The following is a 22478-nucleotide window of genomic DNA, read 5'->3' on the forward strand; positions in this document are numbered from 1 at the left end:
TATTAGTTCTCATTTGGTCCCCTGAAACATCTTCCTCTTTGCGGGTCTCTTCCTCATTCTCGCTCTCGTCCTCTTCCGTGTTGGGGCTGGCTGTATCACTTCCCTTCTCCCCGTCCTCTTCACCACCTTCCTCTCTATGGCCGTCGCCGTCGTTTCTGTCGTCGCCGCCTCCACTTTCTCTATGGCCGTCGCCGTCGCCACTTTCTCTATGGCCGTCGCCGTCGCCACTTTCTCTATGGCCGTCGCCGTCGCCACTTTCTCTATGGCCGTCGCCGTCGCCACTTTCTCTATGGCCGCCGCCACTTTCTCTATGGCCGTCGCCGCCACCTTCATGACCGCCACCATCACCGACGCTACCCTCTCCATTGCTGCCACCGCCATCTTCCTCTCCATGACACACACACTGACCTTCCTGCGGAGGGCAACCTTCATCACTTTCCCTTTTGTGCGTTATATTTTCCTCGTTATTTTCATTCAATTCCTCTGCACTAATTTCTCTCTTAACTACGTTTGTATAACAATCTCCACCTTCGTCTATATGCGTCTCTCCTACACCATTTTCCTCAATGTCCTTATTAAAATGTTTGGCGACGGGTGCATCTGTCGTGAGGTGGCTGAGGACCCCCTGCCGAGCTGCAAGTGGCTTACAATATTCGCCTTCTGCTGGTGCACCGTCAAAGCCATCTGGTGAGTCATTACTACCTTCAAGTGTTGCGATCTCAACTCTATTACCGCCCAATTCAGCCATACTGCCGTTCTCCCTCACAGGTACACGGTCATCGTGCTTATGGATGTTCATCTGATGAGTAGTATTTTCGAGTAATTGATTTGCTATCATGTCCACCCTGGTCTTCAGCGCTTTCGTTAGTCCGCTGACGTCTTTCTTCATGAAATTTAAATTCTTACTGTTATTTAATTCAAAACTGTCACCTTCGTATCGCAACTCGCCTTCCAGTTCGATGCTAATCACATTCACTGTACTCTTCGTCCCTTCGCACATTGCTGTATCCTTACCCAAGGTGAGTGTGTCTGCTTCACCCATCGTCTCCAGAGTCGAGTCTTTACCCAGACGAACCTGCTTCTCATTCTTTCCCAAGAAGCTATCGTTAGTAACTTTACCTGATATTTCCCTTTCCCTCGAATTCACGTGTGAGTTATGTACAACATCGTTTAACTTGCGTTTCTCTTGCAATTTGGCCAACATTATTGTATTAACAGTACAAGGTGTACTCCCAAGGTCCATTGTATTTAGCTCCTGACACAAGTCTGCCACCGTGGTACTGCTATTACCTGGTTTTCCACAATGCGTTTGATTGGGCGTGTCAACACCGGTAATCGAGTCATTCTTACCACTTAACTGGTCACTATTCCCTGTTGTCTGCTCTTCTCGCATCTTCAACTTCTTGTTCTTTCTGTTCCGACGTCTCCTCTTAGTCCTAGAGCTGGCTCTGCTGTCGTCCGACGAACACACGCTAGGTGACGCCAGAAGATATGGTCTTCCTACCAGAGGAACCGCGTCGGAGGAGCTGGGAGTAGCACACGAAGAGGAGTCCGCATACTCACAGTCCAGAGAGGGGACATCAAATGAGTTATCTAATGAAGAGATGCTAAACGACTGGGTTTTTATGGAAGGTGTTCTCAAGAGAGATCTTTCTGCTCGAGAACCACACTCGGGCGAACACGTGTCCAGATAAGGCGTCCTACAAGAGGGAGTAGCACTAGAAGGAGTTAAATCGAAGCTGGACATGGAGACATCATCAATGGATGAAGAATCGCTAGTGACAGTGGCGAGGCTGACCTTAAGTGATGGGAACCTACGAGCCGGTGAACCATTGTGACAATTGCCCTTCCCCTTAGCCAAGGGCGTCGAGGCTTCTGAACCACGCTCCGTCTGTCTTCGACTTCCGCTCTCCCGGTCCCCGGCGGCCTGGCTGCTCAATGTAAAGCTCGTTTCATTCTCACACTTAGAAAGTATCTTATCCTCAGTCCTCGGTGCGTGACTTTTGATCTTTGAGCCGCCATTACCGGCGGAGTGTGTCCGCTTGCGAGGATGTCGACGACCTCGCTTGGCCATGATGGTTTCTCAAGCTTATAAACCGTAAACAGTCTAGGTATCAAGAGTTGTTGAAATATTGTTAAGCACTTTCGCAGTAGTTCACATTCTAGGACAAAACTTTCACTCAACCAAATTTTAGTTCCAGCATCACGTTAAACACGATAAAAGCAACGTTGGTAACTCTCAATGGCGAAACTGTATACAAACACGTCAGGAACCAGGGCCAGACTCTGGTAAAGTTTACCGTGCCTGACAACAGTGGGGGGCAGACCCGCCCCTGGAGGCGCTTCCTCAGCCACGCCGGGGAGACGGTCTAGGCTGCTGATGCTGCTGCTGCTGCGGGAGAGGGACTTCAGCCGGTGAGGGGGTCACCTGGCCACTAACGGCATTACCTGGCAGATCGCTATTGCACTTATACAGCCTCTCCTTCAAATACACACTGCTTTGTATTCCTCATAATATTCTAAAGCATCGGTTTAATCAAATATGCTAATTTATATCACTAAATTTCACATTGTTAACCTGACACTTTTAATTTCGATTATATTATAAACTCTGAAACATGCTCTCTGCTCGTCACACCAGGAGCCGCTCTCATCAGGCCGCACAGTATTGCCAAAATGACAAATTTTCAACACATTTGGCGGCAGTGGACACGAATTATATCAACTGGAGGGCTGAAGGAGACGCAGGAGCCAGGCCAGGAGGGACGAGGGACGTGTATGAGAGGCAGGAACCAGGAGGAGAGCAGGAGCAGAGTAACTCTGACCACTCGCACCGACGCGTCAACAACACATGGAGGAGAGGCGGCGGTGTGGCTGGGGGAAGAAGGGGGAGGGTTTGAACACCACGAGGTTGATGGCGGGTGTCTGGGGGGGGGGGGGGGGGGGGGGAGGGAAACAGACTGAGGCGGGAGATGACGGGGGGAGGCAGACCAGCCACAAAGCCGCTCAGTAGACCAGGGGGGCAAAACTTTACCAACGACTTTACATCCTGTCGCTAAGGCGAAGACGAACGACGAAAATGGACAACTTCTTGTATTCAACATGTCTACAACATCTCTTATACCCCTTATCAAGCTTTGTAACCCCCATTAAAAAAAATCCAGGTGGCGGCGGCGGTTACTGGGCCAGAGGCGGCCAGGTGATCGCATACGGGGGGCGGGGGGGGGGGATTATGTATAACAGACAACACTGAATTTGACATTTAACTAGAGTTATTGAAAGGTTGTACCAACACAGCCTAAACGCCTAAGTTAATGTGAGGAGAGTCGTAGTGGCGGGTAGTGAGGGGGGTGGGGGTAAAGGCGGGAAGTGGGAGGGAGTGTAGGGTGAGAGGGGGATTATGGGGGGGGGGGAGGGTGACTGGTGTTACTAAGGAGGCGAGGGGCACGTCACTAAGAACAAGGACGAGGCTGATGAGGACGGGTAGTGATTTAAATTTTGCCCCGAGGGGCGAGTTTATTGGGCAGCGCCACTCATCTTGTAGTGATGATGAACCATGATTATGTGTGGGAAACATTCAGGGGGGAGCATGTAGGGGGGAAGTGTGGGAGGGAGGGGGGTAGAGTTTACGGGTAATGTTCGTGGGTGGAATGGGTGGGCATATCCCCCAGTACCACTACACACCATAAAGAAAACTAACATGCAGAAACTGCAAGCAGTACAAAATAAGGCGCTAAGGAGAGCAGCAAAACACCGTCCACCATATGATCAGACAATCCAGGAGCTCCACGAACTCCTGAACATACAGCCACTAAACATCAGACTGCAGCACCAAGCCATCAGGGTATGGAACACCATCGAAATGTTAGAGGACCCAATGTTTGAAAGATTACTCCAAGATGAGACGCCCCGCTCCCACAGCTGGTGGCCCAGGAGCCTCGATTCTCTGGACGAAAACCCCGCCCCACAGTATATAATCCCAAGATGAGTTATATATGTATATATATGAACAGTTCATATATGTGTATGTATGAACAACTCGATAAATAATATGTATGACAACTCGATAAATAATAATAATAAAATAAAGAGCATTAAACAGAATACCGTGTGTGGAAGCATCGGAGTGTCTATATATGAATGCTTCACAGTATTCATCTATGGACATCCATATATGGTGAAACACATGTGAAGAACCTCTCACACACTCACAGCTCCCTGACAAGAGGGAGCCAGCTTAGCTTAGCTGCCAACACCCACACATCGTGTCAGCAAGGCGGACAGCCCGCCTGCTTTCATACCTCTCACTGTATTTCCCACTTCTATACTTCCCTTCACCTATGCCTCTCCTTCCTCTTTACTCCAAAAAAAAAAAAAAAAAAAAAAAAAAAAAAAAAAAAAAAAAAAAAAAAAAAAAAAAAAAAAAAAATGGGTGGGCAAAGGAGGACCCTTTCGGTGGGGTGGAGAAATGGAAGGGGAGAGGGAGGGGGCAGTGTCGGTGGATAGGGGGGAGCCATGTTGGTGGGTGGATAAGGGAATATTTTACTCTGTCGGGGAAAGGAAGGGTGAGCTACGACTCCCTGGTCCAGCTTCTCAGCATTAAGTGTGGTGTATAATTTCCAGGGATTATAGGGGGTGGGAGGGGGTGTAGCTGTATTATCCGCCTGCCAGCCTTGTTGACATTGTATTACTGCCGTGTTTTAATATAATGCTTCTATGGGTGGGATAATCTGATCAAGTTGTGGAAGCCACCGCCATCCAACATCTTTCAGTGCATTTCACACGCACAGAGGAAGTGGTTTTTCCTCATTTCAACTTGACTGCGATTCCAACTTCCACCTATGACTGTACACTCAATTAAGATAAGCTGATTTTGTCCACCTTCTCTACTCTTATAATCTTACTGAAGGTCTTAGAATCTTGGAATCTGATTCTTGCTGTTTTGTTTTTTTCATAAATTTTGCCCTGAAGGGCGAGTTTTTTGGGCAGCGCCACTCATCCTGTGAGTGAACACCCCCTCGGGCCTTAGGGGGCCTCGTAGCCTGGTGGATAGCGCGCAGGACTTAATTCTGTGGCGCGGGTTCGATTCCCGCACGAGGCAGAAACAAATGGGCAAAGTTTCTTTCACCCTGAATGCCCCCTGTTACCTAGCAGTAAATAGGTACCTGGGAGTTAGTCAGCTGTCACGGGCTGCTTCCTGGGGGTGGAGGCCTGGTCGAGGACCGGGCCGCGGGGACACTAAAGCCCCGAAATCATCTCAAGATAACTTCTCAAGATAACCGCCATAGCAGCATGTACAATACCCCTAATAGGAAGAAACCCGCGCTGGGTTGTTCATCCTGTCACTTTTACACAGCTGGGACTTGCTTAACTTTGTTCATAAATTAGGAATAGCAGTGGCACTAGAACAGCTTTTGGAAGAGCACTTATCACACCCTCCAACTAACACCTGGCCGACCCCCCCCCCACCCTCTTGTCCTACAGGAACTCCCTAAACCCAGTTGTGTCCGGGTATCCTAGCGTGTACCGCCATCTTGTTCACATCCTTCAGTGTCGGGGGTGGGGGCGCCCCCCCCCCTTCTTTGGGGAAAGGGAAGGGCGGGGAGGTATCGGTGGGGTAGAGCACATGGTGGGGGGGGGGGAACCTACGAGAGACGGGTGTTGGGGAATGTATCAGGAGAGGTAAAGACGGTGCTGGTCTTAAATCCTCTTAATTCCTCACCCTAGACTTAAGGGGTTAAGTACCTCTAACACGCCACCCTTTCCTACCCACAACCTTAGTAATCCCCGTCTAAGGGGAACGACGGCCGGTTCCGCTTAATGGTTTGATGACTGCATTTCCGGCTGCATTCTTGGCCGGCAGCCTCCGCCAGTCTTGTATGACGTGGCCATCCTAGTTTCCTCTTGGCTACACACAGTGAAGTTCACGCTCGCCCTTACGCCACGCCCCACTCGCCCCACACTCCACACCCGCTCGCCCCACACACCTGCTTTAGGGGCCTCGTAGCCTGGTGGATAGCGCGCAGGACTTGTAATTCTGTGGCGCGGGTTCGATTCCCGCACGAGGCAGAAACAAATGGGCAAAAGTTTCTTTCACCCTGAATGCCCCTGTTACCTAGCAGTAAATAGGTACCTGGGAGGTAGTCAGCTGTCACGGGCTGCTTCCTGGGGGTGGAGGCCTGGTCGAGGACCGGGCCGCGGGGACACTAAAGCCCCGAAATCATCTCAAGATAACCTCAAGATAACCGCCCCACACACACCTACTCGCCACCCCTTGCGCCACACCCCACACCCGGTCGCCACCCTCGCCCCACACCCACTCGCCACCCTCGCCCCACACCCACTCGCCACCCTCGCCCCACACCCACTCGCCACCCTCGCCCCACACCCACTCGCCACCCTCGCCCCACACCCACTTCTGCCACTCTCCACCCTTGCGCCATACCTGGCCGTCCCTCCTCACCCTTACTCCACGAGTAGTGTAGGGAGTAATTAGAGCCGCGCCCCAAGGGTCGGACAGCTGGTGACCGTGGCCCCTGGCCACAGGAGTATCTGATGGCCAGCCCCACGCTAGTACACCCTCACTATTTATAACCAACCACGTGTTTCGCTCACGGCCCGCCGCCGCCGCACACCCTCACGAAATTACAAGTTCAATAGATTCTTTGTTGCCAATTATCAATTACTTCTAGTGTCGAAGGGCTCAGGATTTGATAAATAATTCTAGTTACCATAATACTAAGGTCACTGATATTAAGTGACCTTAATATTATTAACCTTGAGTTAAATGTTGAGAGTTATTGATGGTAACTTTAAGGGAAGTACAGGGCACATCCTTAGACGACTGTCTCCTATCTTTTTGTCAGAAGGTGGGAGCTGTCACAGCTGTCATCCCGGCCATTAGGGGGGAGGGGGAGAGTGAAAGGTTTGTCATGGGTTCGTATCCTGGCCGGGGAGGATTTACTGGGCTCAAATCCTTAACTGTAGCCTCTGTTTAACGCAATAGTAAAATGTGTACTTGGTTGTAACAACGATTCTTCGCGGCGGGGATCGTATTCCAGGGACCTGACCTGGTACTAGTGGCTCTACAAGAATGTAACAACTCTTGTATATTAAAAAAAAAAAAGGGGGGGGGGAGGGGGGTGAAAGCCCCCGGTGGGAGAGCGGCTTCCACTGCTGCCGATGGATGGTGGAAACATTGAATGTTATTTTATTAATGGTGGATTTGTCAATAACGGTATCTTATCAAATTTGACCATACCAACGTGTCAAATATTTGGCCAAACACCAAAAATGTATACAAAGTCTGCCGCGGTAGTTGTATATCGGTAAACCATTACAGACAATCCCAAGATATTGGAAAATTATAAGTTTTAATTTGCATAAACGACAAAGTAATTTGTGTATGCTAGAGTTTGCGGCGACCCAACACGGATAGCAAGAAGTACACCTGGAAAATCTACACACGGAAATAAAACCACACAGAGCGCCCAGTAGGCTCAGGAATCTGTACATCAGTTGACTGACAGTTGAGAGGCGGGACCAAAGAGCCAGAGCTCAACCCCCCGCAAGCATAACTAGGCGAGTATACTAAACATGACGTACAAAATACCCCCGTTGTATGCAAAGGTGTAATAGGTAAACTGACCTTACCTTGAGGTTACCTTGAGGTGCTTCCGGGGCTTAGCGTCCCCGTGGCCCGGTCGTCGACCAGGCCTCCTGGTTGCTGGACTGATCAACCAGGCTGTTGGACGCGGCTGCTCGCAGCCTGACGTATGAGTCATAGCCTGGTTGATCAGGTAAATCTGACAGCCAATTCTATGCGCATAAAGGCCCAAGACTGTTTAACACACTCCCTCTAAACATTAGGGCTATAACTAGCCCATCTCTCACGATATTCAAGACGGAACTTTATAAACACCTGATCAACCAGGCTGTGATGCATACGTCAGGCTGCGAGCAGCTGCGTCCAACAACCTGGTTGACCTGACTACTAACCAGGAGGCCTGGTCAAAAACTTGGCCGCTTGGCTCCGCGGAACCAACAATAGGCAGGAAGATCACCAGGAGTACCAGTAAGTGACCAACGACAATATGTTGGACATTGTTCTCCTAACAGACATTATAATGTTTAAGAGAGGGGTGGTAGGAGAAGCGAACACACTTACGTATTCAGAGTTAAATGGCAAGTTTTTCCCTGAATGCTCTGTGTTCCCTTCTCTGAGGCTGTGGGTCCCTATAATTGCACCAGAGGTGGTACCCCCTATATATATATATATATATTTATAATGTTTATATAATTCACCATGTTACCTTACTCACCCGGGGTAAGCAAGGTAAGGAACTCTCAGGGAAAAAGCGCCAAGCCATTACAACTATATAGCACTGGGAAGGGGTCAGGATAAGGATTTGGGATGGGACGGGGGAGGTTATCTTGAGATGCTTTCGGGCCTTTAGTGTCCCCGCGGCCCGGTCCTCGACCAGGCCTCCACCCCCAGGAAGCAGCCCGTGACAGCTGACTAACACCCAGGTACCTATTTTACTGCTAGGTAACATGGGCATAGGGGTGAAAGAAACACTGCCCATTGTTTCTCGCCGGCGCCTGGGATCGAACCCAGAACCACAGGATCACAAGTCCAGCGTGCTGTCCGCTCGGCCGACCGGCTTCCAAGGGGCGGGGAAGGAATGCTGGCCAACCGGGCGAGCAAGGTAACAAAAGCAATGCAAGTACACTCACCTTCCTCAGCGGTGGGCGTGGGGGCCTCGTGGTGGCTGAAGGCGGCGCCCTGGGCTCCTGCAGCTTCCTGGGAGTCAGCGTCGCCCGTTGCCTCCCCCGGCGCCTCCCTGCCTTCCAAGGGCTCGCCTGGCTGCTGCGTAGGGGACAACATGTTAGTGAACAGCCTTCCAAGTATGACATCCTATACAATGTCTTGCCTCGGAGTGAACAACATTATTTACCAAAGTATTAAGACAGCACATTTTGCAGACGAGCTAGTTCCCCCCCACACACCCTGCCTTAAGTCCTCAAGAGATTATTCCTCTCTTCAAACTACCAGTTCAGTTTCACACACTTCCGACTCCAACCTGCGCTGTCATATATTAGTCAATCACAGCTCTCTCTCTCTCCAAAAACTGGCTGGAATCGGCATTCCAGAAGCAGTAATTCCAGCAGAATTACTGCTGGAACCGGCACCATGGTCGATCACGCGACTCCAGCCCTACCATCCGACTTAATGGGTCGCTAACTTCCTGCAGTCTAGTCAGGTAGCGGGTCTTAACATCACCTTGAACTGTCATCACCCCCACACTCCCACTCCACCATTATCATATTTTATATATATGCCTCGCCTTATCCATTCTAACATTCATAGTTGGACACGTGAGCATCTAGGTTCTTCCTGGATACCCGACACCCCTAGGCCTGCCTGCCTGCCTCTACCCGACACCCCTAGGCCTGCCTGCCTGCCTCTACCCGACACCCCTAGGCCTGCCTGCCTCTACCCAACACCCCTAGGCCTGCCTGCCTGCCTCTACCCAACACCCCTAGGCCTGCCTGCCTTCCTCTACCCAACACCCCTAGGCCTGCCTGCCTCTACCCAACACCCCTAGGCCTGCCTGCCTGCCTCTACCCGACACCCCTAGGCCTGCCTGCCTGCCTCTACCCAACACCCCTAGGCCTGCCTGCCTGCCTCTACCCGACACCCCTAGGCCTGCCTGCCTGCCTCTACCCAGGTAATGGGAATGTTAAAGCAGTGCGGGGACCATTACCTTGAGGCCGAGGGAGAGCGGAGCCACAGCTTCTTCAGTCTCCATTCGCTGTTCCATGTAAGAGTCCCCAAGTGGGCTCTGTCCTTCGAAGGGGTTGTAGGTGAGGTTAGTGGGAGAACTGTAGTCGAACTGGTTGATGGGTGGAGAGAAGATGGCGTTGATGGAGGAAGGCGTCGAGTCCTTACACAAGACTGCGGCCGGGACGGGCTCTGGCACCTGGGGAAGCAGACAGGTAGATGGTGGACCTTCAAATCGTGCACTTACAAACACACAGATATAATGACGACAAAGGCGAGTATGAGACATGATTTGTCAGTAGATAATGCCATGTCAATCTGGTTGATTGACATCTACTTCTAGATTGTCAATCTACTTTTCGTAACCAAATCCAGGGATAAACAAGTCAAGCCGAGAGCAATTTTCTAGCATAATGAGGGGAACAAAAACTAGTTTATGACGCCTACACCTTCATGATTATATATACTGCAGCCGTACTCTGGGATGCCGCATCCCAGAGTACGTGCACCTTCGAAGAGATGGGGCTTCGATCCCAACGTACGGCTTCAATACTTCCTGGGGAAGGGTCAGGGTGTTGACACCCTCACCAACCCTACTTCAGCCTGACAGCTCTCGCAGCTTAAACACAATGAATGACAGCCACAGAAGCCGCACCCTCGGCCCTAATTGACTTCAACTAATTTGCAAATCGAAGTGAGAATAACACCAGAACACTAGTCAGTTTTGTTTTAAGAGAAAAAGAGAGGAGAGAGAGAGAGGGGGGGGGGAGGGAGCCGGTCGGCCGAGCGGACAGCACACTGGACTTGTGATCCTGTGGTCCCGGGTTCGATCCCGGGCGCCGGCGAGAAACAATGGGCAGAGTTTCTTTCACCCTATGCCCCTGTTACCTAGCAGTAAAATAGGTACCTGGGTGTTAGTCAGCTGTCACGGGCTGCTTCCTGGGGGGTGGAGGCCTGGTCGAGGACCGGGCCGCGGGGACACTAAAAAGCCCCGAAATCATCTTAAGATAACCTCTCAACTTTTCTTCGTCAGACTAGTCCTAAAGTTTTGGTCTACACCGTTGGTAATGTTCCAAGAGAACTATTTCTAGCACAGATGGTGTTAACACGCCAGGTCAGTAAGCACAGATGGTGTTAACACACCAGGTCAGTAAGCACAGATGGTGTTAACACGCCAGGTCAGTAAGCACAGATGGTGTTAACACGCCAGGTCAGTAAGCACAGATGGTGTTAACACGCCAGGTCAGTAAGCACAGATGGTGTTAACACGCCAGGTCAGTAAGCACAGATGGTGTTAACACGCCAGGTCAGTAAGCACAGATGGTGTTAACACGCCAGGTCAGTAAGCACAGATGGTGTTAACACGCCAGGTCAGTAAGCACAGATGGTGTTAACACGCCAGGTCAGTAAGCACAGATGGTGTTAACACGCCAGGTCAGTAAGCACAGATGGTGTTAACACGCCAGGTCAGTAAGCACAGATGGTGTTAACACGCCAGGTCAGTAAGCACAGATGGTGTTAACACGCCAGGTCAGTAAGCACAGATGGTGTTAACACGCCAGGTCAGTAAGCACAGATGGTGTTAACACGCCATGTCAGTAAGCACAGATGGTGTTAACACGCCAGGTCAGTAAGCACAGATGGTGTTAACACGCCAGGTCAGTAAGCACAGATGGTGTTAACACGCCAGGTCAGTAAGCACAGATGGTGTTAACACACCAGGTCAGTAAGCACAGATGGTGTTAACACGCCAGGTCAGTAAGCACAGATGGTGTTAACACGCCAGGTCAGTAAGCACAGATGGTGTTAACACGCCAGGTCAGTAAGCACAGATGGTGTTAACACGCCAGGTCAGTAAGCACAGATGGTGTTAACACGCCAGGTCAGTAAGCACAGATGGTGTTAACACACCAGGTCAGTAAGCACAGATGGTGTTAACACGCCAGGTCAGTAAGCACAGATGGTGTTAACACGCCAGGTCAGTAAGCACAGATGGTGTTAACACGCCAGGTCAGTAAGCACAGATGGTGTTAACACGCCAGGTCAGTAAGCACAGATGGTGTTAACACGCCAGGTCAGTAAGCACAGATGGTGTTAACACACCAGGTCAGTAAGCACAGATGGTGTTAACACGCCAGGTCAGTAAGCACAGATGGTGTTAACACGCCAGGTCAGTAAGCACAGATGGTGTTAACACGCCAGGTCAGTAAGCACAGATGGTGTTAACACGCCAGGTCAGTAAGCACAGATGGTGTTAACACGCCAGGTCAGTAAGCACAGATGGTGTTAACACACCAGGTCAGTAAGCACCTCCCCCCTCAGGCTCGGAGCTCTGGCCTAATTAGTTTTGCTTCTAATAAATTGTAGCATTTAAAGGAAATCTCCTTCACGTGATACCGATCAGAAATAACAGAAAACTTTGTTATGAACTCTGAATATAAATACATGCGCCAGCAGCTTATAGTTTCTGTAAATTGTGTAAATATGAGGCAAGACCGGGATGCACTGGTTTGTGGGGGGGGGGGGGGGGAAACCGGGAGGCACTGGTTTGTGGGGGGGGAGGGATAGACCGCGAGGCACTGGTGTATGGGGGACGGGGCGGGGATAGACCGCGAGGCACTGGTGTATGGGGGACGGGGCGGGGATAGACCAGGAAGCTCCAGTGTATGGAACATATCCGTAGGTGGGCCTAGCCCGAATAGATGCTCACCTGTCCCTGAGAGACGCGCTGAGCCTCCTCCTCCATGAGCGTGACCACGGGACGCAAGAAGACCACAACGGCTGTGATGTTGTCCTCGGAACCTTTGTTGCGAGCCGCCTCCACCAGACACCTCCCTACACCATCCGTGTCTCCTGCAAACACAACACAACAATAAACATCTTTTGTACCTCCAACAGTTAATGCTAGACGATCCACAAGCCTCGCCATTGTTAAATTAGTTTATAGAGCCACACTGCTTATACTGTGGATGGTGTTGACCAGACCACACACTAGAAGGTGAAGGGACGACGACGTTTCGGTCCGTCCTGGACCATTCTCAAGTCGATTGAGAATGGTCCAGGACGGACCGAAACGTCGTCCCTTCACCTTCTAGTGTGGGGTCTGGTCAACATAATTTAGCCACGTTATTGTGACTCCTCGCCTGCACTGTGGATGGTCTCGGGGCGGCTACTCACAGGAACTGGACCTCTATGCTAAATAATTTACACTTGGGAAATAGATACATGGATAGTGTTAGAATTACAGTAGTTAACATTAAGGTCTTTTCAGATACAAATCTTTGAAAGTGGGGACCATAAATAATGGTTTTTATATACAAAGATATAAATAACTATGAACTGTACATAAATTAGCGCGTAACTAAGACATGTTCAAGATGAACAGCAAGACAGGATTACCACCTTACACAACATCTACCACTAAACATTACTTATATTTATAAATGTGGTTACAAGCTTTCTTAAATTCCTAGATTTCTCCATACTGAATTACAATGACGCGGATGTGTGAAAACTGTCAGAGTTAATATTTGGTCAGGTCTACACCAGGCGGTGATCAACTCCAAGAGATACTTTTAGCCACACACAATTAGATTTTTTTTTAGTGTCAGAGTAGTTAACGGATGGAATGCATTAGGCAGTGATGTGGTGGAGGCTGACTCCATACACAGTTTCAAATGTAGATATGATAAGAGTCCAGTAGGCTCAGGAATCTGTACACCAGTTGACTGACAGTTGAGGCGGGACCAAAGAGCCAAAGCTCAACCCCCGCAAGCACTACTAGGCGAGTATACCCACCCATGTAACAGGGACCCCCCCCCCTCACCCACCCATGCAACAAGGCTCGCCATCTCTGCCATGTATAAGCATCACCATAATTTTAGGAAAAAAAGTGCATTTCAGTAGAAGGGATTATGACATGCTACTTTGCACAGGCCTCGGTTCTCCCACTGATAGTGGTAAATACCAGCTACCATAATTTCAAACATCCTACGATTAAAGTCGTTTGGTTACACCCGAAACTGGCGATGTAATAACTTGTTCCCCCCCCCCCCCCTCCGTCAGTCGGTATATTTTTAGTTTTTCTGCCAAGGCGTGTGAGCATGAGTTGTGTTTACTGAAGACTGGTGGTTCAGACGTCCACGCCCACCCAGGCCACCCCTACACCCCCCCCCCCACACACACACACACAACCACATTCAAGATTCTCAAGGGAATCGACAGGGTTGATAAAGACAGTCTATTTAACACAAGGAGCACACGCACTAGGGGGGACAGGTGGAAACTGAGTGCCCAAATGAGCCACAGATATTAGAAAGAACTTTTTTTAGTAGAGTGGATGACAAATGGAATGCATTAGGAAGTGATGTGGTGGAGGCTGACTCCATACACAGTTTCAAGTGTAGATATGATAGAGCCCAATAGGCTCAGGAATCTATACACCAGTTGATTGACAGTTGAGAGGCGGGACCAAAGAGCCAAAGCTCAACCCCCGCAAACACAAACAGGTGTACACACACACACCTTTATATCCACACCCAGTCCACTCTCACTACACTACTTCACTGGTGGTAGTGTGTCTCACTAACCTTACGTCCTCCACCCCAAGCACTCACTCACATGGCTGGGAGACATCAAACTGAAGCAACCTGCTCCTAGAAACATAGGCGCCATGGAAACAGATTCCGTGATCCATTTCCTGAGTTTATCTTGGATAAATATGGCTGTTGTGGGTTACAGAGCAGCTCGCCGCTACACTGGAGGTCAGCCATGATCAGCGTATATCCTACATGTGTGTGTTGACAAGACTTAAGAGTATATATAGCGGTGACCATGCTGGGGGAGGGAGGGTGACCGGGTATCAGGATGGGGGTGTGGCGCAATAGCACCAGACCGGCGTCTCTCGCACACCAACCAACCAACCAACCAACTGCAACCACCACAACCAGTTTCACCAACTACTTCCTCAGACACGATCTTCGTAGCTTAACTCTGTAGCACTACCGAACTGTCACATTACCGGAGTTGAGCACCGGTACCGTGTACGTGCTCCTGCACCACCACCAGTATGTACTACACACACGCAACGGTAAGATGCCGGTATAACACTTCACACACCATCCTAGTCCAGACCTTCCGCTACCCTGGCTACGCGCATACCACCTCCACAACTATCTGATGTAGCCGCTAGTATCACCTCAAGGGCTGCACACAACACGGCCGGAACAGCTGCCAAGGCGTGACCTCGTCCTCTGAGAGCCTTCCAACACACATACACACACAGTCGAGCTTGGGAAGCTGAAGCAGCAGGAGCGCCGACGCCTTCACTTGCAGGGAGCGAGGCACGAATGCACAGACAACACCCCCACTGCTTGCCGACTCCCCCATCACCACCCCACCATAACCCCAACCCCCCTCCAGCCGCTTACAGCAACACCCGCCCCCCCTCAACCCGTGCTTTCTCTCCACAACCATACGCCTTCTAACCCCCTCTCATCCCCACCAAAAAAATATCTTCGAATGTGTTAACGTTAAGGTAATATATAGTCGACCCGCCTACAGTAGGCTGCCACCGCCCGGCCCGCGGAGAAATCATCTGTACATGCCGTGGAAGGGGGGCGGCAGTGACGGGGGGGCGGCAGTGACGGGGGGGCGGCAGTGACGGGGAGGCGGCAGTGACGGGGGGGCGGCAGTGACGGGGGGGCGGCAGTGACGAGGGGGCGGCAGCATGCGGGCGTGGGGGAAGGGGGGGGGGGGGGGTTGCCTTGAGCGGGTCATCTGGTGTAGACATCCGGCCTCAGGCGCTGGTGGGAGGTTGGGGCGGCGCCACCTCCCACCCCACACTCTACCATCAGTGGTATACCCCCGCTCTCTTCAACCCCCCAGTGTATATTCCCAGTTTGTGCTCTACACACCAGTGTATATACCCGCCACACTACTCTTGTACACAAGTGTGTGTGTGTGTGTGTGTGTCTAACATTCTCGGTGGTGTAGGATAATGGGGAGCGGGTGCAAGAGAGCGCGCCTGGTGTAGGAAGGGCGGCAGGATCTAGCGAGGCCTCACACTGTCACACGCCTCTCCTGCCTTCCGCCTTCTTACAAGCCAGACAAGCCTCGTTGTCCCCTGCTACCAGGTGCACAACCTTATAATATTCCTCCGGACTATCCACAGGACATCCCACCCCCAAAGTCAAGCAAAATACTCGCAAAACATTCGATCAAAATTATTGCGTTGAATAACGTCTGCGTGGCGCAAGGCGGCTCCCGATCACGTTAATACCATAATAAATCACTAGCTATATTTACTATTATTTCTTATAGGCTCAACAGCACCAAACGTGGGCGACTTGTGGTGTTCATCCCTGTTCGCCCAACAAATTGTAGACCCGATTAATTTTTTTGTAAATTTTGCCCCGAGGGGCGAGTTTATTGTTGTTACCTGGATTTTACCTGGAGAGGATTCTGAGAGTTCTCCTCAAGCTCCGTCTAGGGAGAAGTTTGACTTGAGAGAGAGCTTGGTTCAACAGACTTGCTGGGAACGGCCCGCAAACCTATCTACTACAACCTAGTTGGTCCAGCACTTTTCAGGAAGGTATCTAATTTTTGTTCTTCAAGCTCACTTTTATTCCGGCAATAAATCTTTTAACTGACAAGGATATTTAACACCCATGGACCTCTGATGTTCATACAGTGTTCTCTGAATATGACCTTCACTGGTTATATGTTGACAGTTTGACAGGTTATATTCTAGACAAAACTAGAAGGTTTTCAAAACTAGTAGGTTAGGCTAGGTTTCAAAACTAACAAAACTTCAGACAAGTCCGTTAAAAAAACACTAGCAGGAGAACTTTTAAAATTGTCAATATTATTCATTATCTGGAAACAAAAATAAACTGTTAAAGACAAACTGAGAACATTGTTGAATAAATAAGGCAAGCGAATGCCTCGCGAGACTAGACACAATGGCACTCCATTAAGACCATCAATTCCCTTCCTTCCTCTTTTCTCACTGTAAAGAACAATCTGATTACTTAAGCACGCTTTACAGCATTTATTGTAAACTTCGCTATATTACTGATCGACGATTACATCACCGTCGGAAATGCCGTAAAGATAACGCGAGCCTCGCGGCGCAGAATTCACTATAGAATTTTCCTAGTGCTGGAGCTTATGGGTGCACGTATAGTATTTGCGGGAGAGGCGAGCTGATCATGCTAGATAACAATGCATGTTATACTAGACTGACAGACTACATAAGCATAAGCGAGCATAAGAAATATTGCCGGAATAACCGTGGACATCTTCAAGAGGAAACTTAGATTTATTCCTCCAAGGAGTGCCGGACCAACCTGGCTGTGGTGGGTATGTGGGCCTGCGGGCCGCTCCAAGCAACAGCCTGGTGGACCAAACTCTCACAAGTCGAGCCTGGCCTCGGGCCGGGCTTGGGGAGTAGAACAACTCCCAGAACCCCATCAAGCAGGTACAACAATTTAAGATTTTCTAATATGATAGGATGATGCCCAAGACGGAGCCAGAACGCTGGCGTGATTAATGACAATGGCTGCGTCGACCGCCTTGACGTCATACCATCCATGTGCGGACATCACAACATAAGAACAAAGGCAACTGCAGAAGGCCTATTGACCCATACGAGGCAGCTCCTATCTATAACCACCCAATCCCACTCATATACATATCCAATCCGCCAACGTACGTACAATACTGTACAATACGTACAATACGTACGTACAATACAAAACCAACCAACGTACAATACTGTCCCGTATGGTGGAACTGCGCCTGCGGTGTGAGCATTAATACTCGAGCTTGTATTATGAGCTCTGCTTCTGATGCCACCCCCTCCCCCCCCCCCTACTAGTTGATAGGTTATCTTGAGATAACTTCGGCAGCGTCTCCGCGGCCCGGTCCTCGACCGGGCCTCCTTTTTGTTACACACCCCCAGGAAGCAGCTCCTAGCAGCTGTCTAACTTCCAGGTATCTATTTACTTCTAGATGAACAGGAGCATCAGGGCGAAGAACTTTTGCCCATTTGTTTCCGCCTCCGCCTTTTTGTTCTCATTTGAGTACTTAAACTAGGGGACACGGGTGGAAACTTTTGTTCCAATTGCTGTAGCAAGATGACAAGGCTGACCTTGTCTGGTATTGACACTGGCACTGGTATTGACATCACTGACACAGTGATGATAATCTTATTTATTTCGTGATGAAATCTTTTAATCCAAGCAAGATGCTTTCCTGACCCCTTCCCAGTGCTATATAGTCGTAATGGCTTGGCGCTTTCCCTTGATAATTCCTTCCTTCCAAGCAAGATGCCCAATACACTACACGGAGAATTAGTTAACCTAAGCATTCAAGCTACCATTACACTTAAACTCACTAGCACACACACACTGGTGTCAGAGACCAGACACCACCCCCGACCAGGGAAGCAGGACCTGACACACCTACCTGCCTCTCAGCCCCACACGAGGTGGAAGGCATGCTGTCGGGCAGGAGAGGGAGCTCTCTCCTGATTGCCAATTACCGCCTTCGGGTTTGTCACCCCTACAACCCCGACGGCCACACAGGCGCCTGCAGGAGGCCGCTTAGTGGCGGTGCACGCAAGTGTGTGTGTGTTGAACTCTTGCAGGATGTCATGCTTACAGGACTGAAGGGGGCACTAGAGCAGGTGTGGGCAGCGGGTGGTGGGCATGAGGTGGTAGGGCATGGGGGGGGGGGGGGGAAGAGGGTTGTGACTCACTACTGGCTTAGCCACTGATGCTGTGTCCCCCCTCTCCTCCTCCTCCTCCCCAGTCACTACCTCCTTTCTTCACAACCCTACACCCTCACCATCACTATCTTAAGCAAGTAAACTATTAGGTGAAACTTTCCCACTATCCTGCTCTCTTCCCCCCCCCCCCCGCCTCAACACGTGCCCACGTGCCCATCACTTGTATAACGTGCCCTCACACTGGGGGAGGGGGGCGAGGGGAGGAGGAACTCGTCCCCCTCAATACCCGCATGACGCAAAAATTATACAAGTAATTTTGAGATATATGGCAAGAAACTACAAGATGGTTTGGATCAAGTCGTCGACGTTGAACAAATAGTGACAGAGTCCAGCACGCGTACAGTGATGAAACCATCGCTGGTGACTGACAAGGTGCCAAACGCAACCTTACAAGGATCTTGCAGAGAAAGCAGATTACTGGCATCACGGAGGACCCGTCTCCCTACGTCCACATCAAGCGGTGTACGCTCTACTGCCTAACACAAGCCCTGCTTTTAACATCTTAAGGAGTCGTTCAGGATCTTATATACCACCCGTGTAGGTTAATATTCAAACAAATATAAAAACTTCAGTTCGTAAAATGGGTCCTATATGGCTTGATGCTAACTTTTTTTTTTACCATTTACCAACATTAAGATATTGTCTTTTAAATAATTAATTTACGACGGAAAATCGACATTCTAATATTTTAAAAAATGCAATTTCTAATTTCACAATGTTTAGTTTGATCATCAACTGTCAGGCTGCAACAAAATCACTTTGAACACAACTTGTAACAGAGGTCCGGCTTCAAGAGGATTCATAAGGCTAGTCAACAAGCCACCTTTTGATGTCGGTAATGAGTAAGCTTCAGGTGGGGGGGGGGGGTCTCCCTGCCCCCTCTGCTCACTGGTGTGTGTGGACCTTCATTATGCATTCACAACTAAAGTATTACAACCAGACCTGGGAGCAAGGTCTGGTTGTAATACTACTACAAGCCCAGGTGGGGCCAGGCACCAGGATTATTAACTCGTCATATCCAATACACCCACTTCAACCCGGTTGGTCCCCCACGTTTTCCAGGAATTTCCAGGTAGAGACGAGACAATAATCATGCACAAAATTATCAGGGAAATTGATATCGCAAACAGACAATATTAGGAACTAGTGGTACACGAACAAGGCCAATACCTGAAAACCTAAACAAGCTAAGACAAGAAAAAAGAAATTTGTTAAAATAGTGGAAAAATGGAATTGTGCAAGTAAGAGAAACTTGAGAGTGCTTCACGTGTAGTGACGTATGTACACAGACTCAGAGACGGAGGTCAAGAGTCTGTACCAGCTGCCTCAAGGGGTCACAGGTGGCATCAGTTATTATTAACATCTTTATTGACAAAATTACAATTTTGCCTAATCTGAGGATTTTGATAGTCTTATTAAAGTGAGGATAATGCTGGTATTCACTGTCATGCAGGACAAAGGGTCATACATAAAACAATAGGTCTAAACTGTAGGCTGAAGCACATATATATCATGGTTACAATCAATGTTTTAATGTATAGCCCAAACACCACAACCAGAATAGCTAGAGGGCCCCCTAAACCAACTGCTACCTGAGGTAGCAGCAGCTTTAACCTACCGTGAAGCACCAGGGTAGCAAGTAGTGGGGAACCCACCCGTCATCCTTCACACTAACTAATCTACAATATCGTGGGTAATGCCTATTCCTGATAACACATGCGTACCACGCAGTTGATGGGAATGTATCACACGATTGAACCTTTTCTTAGCTCTCAGTGACGTATTTTACGTTATTTTATATTTTCGTGGTGTAACTGTTCCTGTTTGTGGTGGTGGTGGTGACGGCGCGGACGTGAAGGTGGCGCGCCAGAGTTGGGCTGGGGACGGGCGCCACCACTACGTTTCAACCGTCCTATTGTTTGTAAATACACATCACAGGGTAAAACCACCCCCCGCGGGCCTCGTGAGCGGCAGAGGGAAGGATTTATTCTTTGTCGTGTGTAGTGATGGCTTGGTTGGCACCTTACGGCGCCTCCTGGGGAACCCCGCGTCTTGTAAAGAGCTCTCCTCTCCGAGGCTAAGACTGACACACCCCCACCCACCCCCAACTTAGCCAGTAGAGGAAAGGTAGAGGACAGAAGCTAGTCACCCTAGTGCCGCACCTTCACCCCCTCACATTTCCTACCAATTGATAATTCTCCACGCTAAAGACCTTTTGTGCCCTCTGTAATGCTTTTGCGCTACCGCTCACAGGATGAGTATGGGGTGCACAATAAACAAGCCGCCTTCGGCGGCAGCAATCAAAAAATCTTATACAAATAGGAATCGCCACGAAAAGCTTAATTATTTAACCCACTCCCGACACGCTGACCTCCATATGACAGCCACGGAAGGGGTGTGTGTGTGTGTGTGTGTGTGTGTGTGTGTGTGTGTGTGTGTGTGTGTGTGTGTGTGTGTGTGTGTGTGTGTGTGTGTGTGTGTGTGTGTGTGTGTGTATGTGTGTGTGTATGTGTGTGTGTGTACATTCCCAAGTGTTGAATCACACAACTCTGCCTCTGGCTGTACCCCGTGACAACACCGCCCCTGCCACCTGCTCCTGCAGCAGGGATAACGCCGTCGTCATTATTGACATTCCTGTACACGGGGAACAAGACGTAGTGATGACCTCGTGAACACCTGCATCAGGCCGCCTCGGGTCACCGGAGAACAACAGTGTGTAGAGGGGGGTAGCAGCCAGGGAAAGCTGTGTGGTGGGGGGGGAGGGATGAAGATGGTGAGAAACTTGGGGAGGGGGAGGATGGTGACACATGGGGAATGGAGGGGGTGAGGATGGCGAGACGTGGGGGGGAGGGGGCTAGGATGGTGAGAGACGTGGGGAAGGGAGGGGGTGAGGATGGTGAGACATGGGGAAGGGAGGGAGGGGGTGAGGATGGTGAGACGTGGGGAAGGGAGGGAGGGGGGTGAGGATGGTGAGACAAGAATGCGAGACATGGGAGATATACATACCTGTCTGCTGCTGTCAGCCCAGCAGCGGCACACACCGCCCCCCCCCCCCCCAACACCTGTCTCACACGCCGTAACTCCAGGTCAGCCTAACGTACAACAGTTAAGGTCCCCCCCCACCTCCTCCCTCACCAAACTTCACGGCCTAACACACACCCAACACACACAGAACACAATCTAAGCATCACTCTCCAACCACCACCCAGTTACTCTCATTTTAGTGAACCATTTGGGTTAATTCAATAGCAGAAAACTAACCGTTTTTAGGCCCAACAGTTCATTTTCGTACGTTTGAGCAAATAGTCGCTATAAATATCATTGAGGGGGATCTGATACTTGCTTGATGGGGTTCTGGGAGTAGTTCTCCTCTCCAAGCCCGGCCCGAGGCCAGGCTGATGTAGCAGGAACAAAGAGGTTCAGGGTGTATTAACAAGATCTACCGCATCAAAGTTAACATTAAGAAAACCAGTTGGAATAGCAGCTCTGCCACACTGACCAAGGCAGAGTGACCATCACACTTGTCCTATACAAGCTGACAGGACGACACCCTAAGATGCCTGAATAATTTTCTGTATGAGTTACATTCTGCATCTGAATGTGAACCATAAATTGTGTTTTTAAACTTAAAATATTGAACAAAAGTTTATACTATGAAGCGCTCGACATTGAGAAGAAACTTTGTGAAAGTATAAAGCTCACACTGAAACTTGACAATTAAGTTATCACACACACAGGATTAAACTTAGGGTTACATAGAGGTTATATCGAGATGAGACGTTGAGTGCCCCCTTCCCCAACACCGTCTTGAGACCTATACTAGTCGCCGAGCCTCCAACCCCCCACAAGCCCCCCCCTCCCCACCCTGAGTGACTCATGCCAGACCCCTCACACCCCCCCCCC

The 22478-nt window shown here is 49.9% G+C and overlaps 1 protein-coding gene across 9 annotated transcripts in view; it reads right to left on the reverse strand.

The window, feature by feature from the left end:
• The window catches only part of LOC123767324 (nucleolar protein dao-5), a 309470-nt gene that overhangs the window by 20856 nt on the left and 266136 nt on the right, over nt 1–22478 (reverse strand). For 5 of the 9 annotated variants that reach the window (XM_045756912.2, XM_045756913.2, XM_069312948.1 and 2 more), the window contains 3 exons: nt 12495–12637; nt 9768–9983; nt 8737–8869 (listed from right to left, as the gene is read on the reverse strand). In XM_045756912.2, coding sequence (XP_045612868.2) covers nt 8737–8869; nt 9768–9983; nt 12495–12637 — 492 coding nt within the window. Of the gene's footprint in view, nt 1–8736; nt 8870–9767; nt 9984–12494; nt 12638–14981; nt 15135–22478 lie in introns of those variants that run through there. The other 4 variants (XM_069312947.1, XM_045756914.2, XM_069312952.1 and 1 more) reach the window with 2 other exon arrangements.

This window comes from Procambarus clarkii, chromosome 74 (assembly GCF_040958095.1).
Source record: "Procambarus clarkii isolate CNS0578487 chromosome 74, FALCON_Pclarkii_2.0, whole genome shotgun sequence".
NCBI classification, from domain to species: domain Eukaryota; kingdom Metazoa; phylum Arthropoda; class Malacostraca; order Decapoda; family Cambaridae; genus Procambarus; species Procambarus clarkii.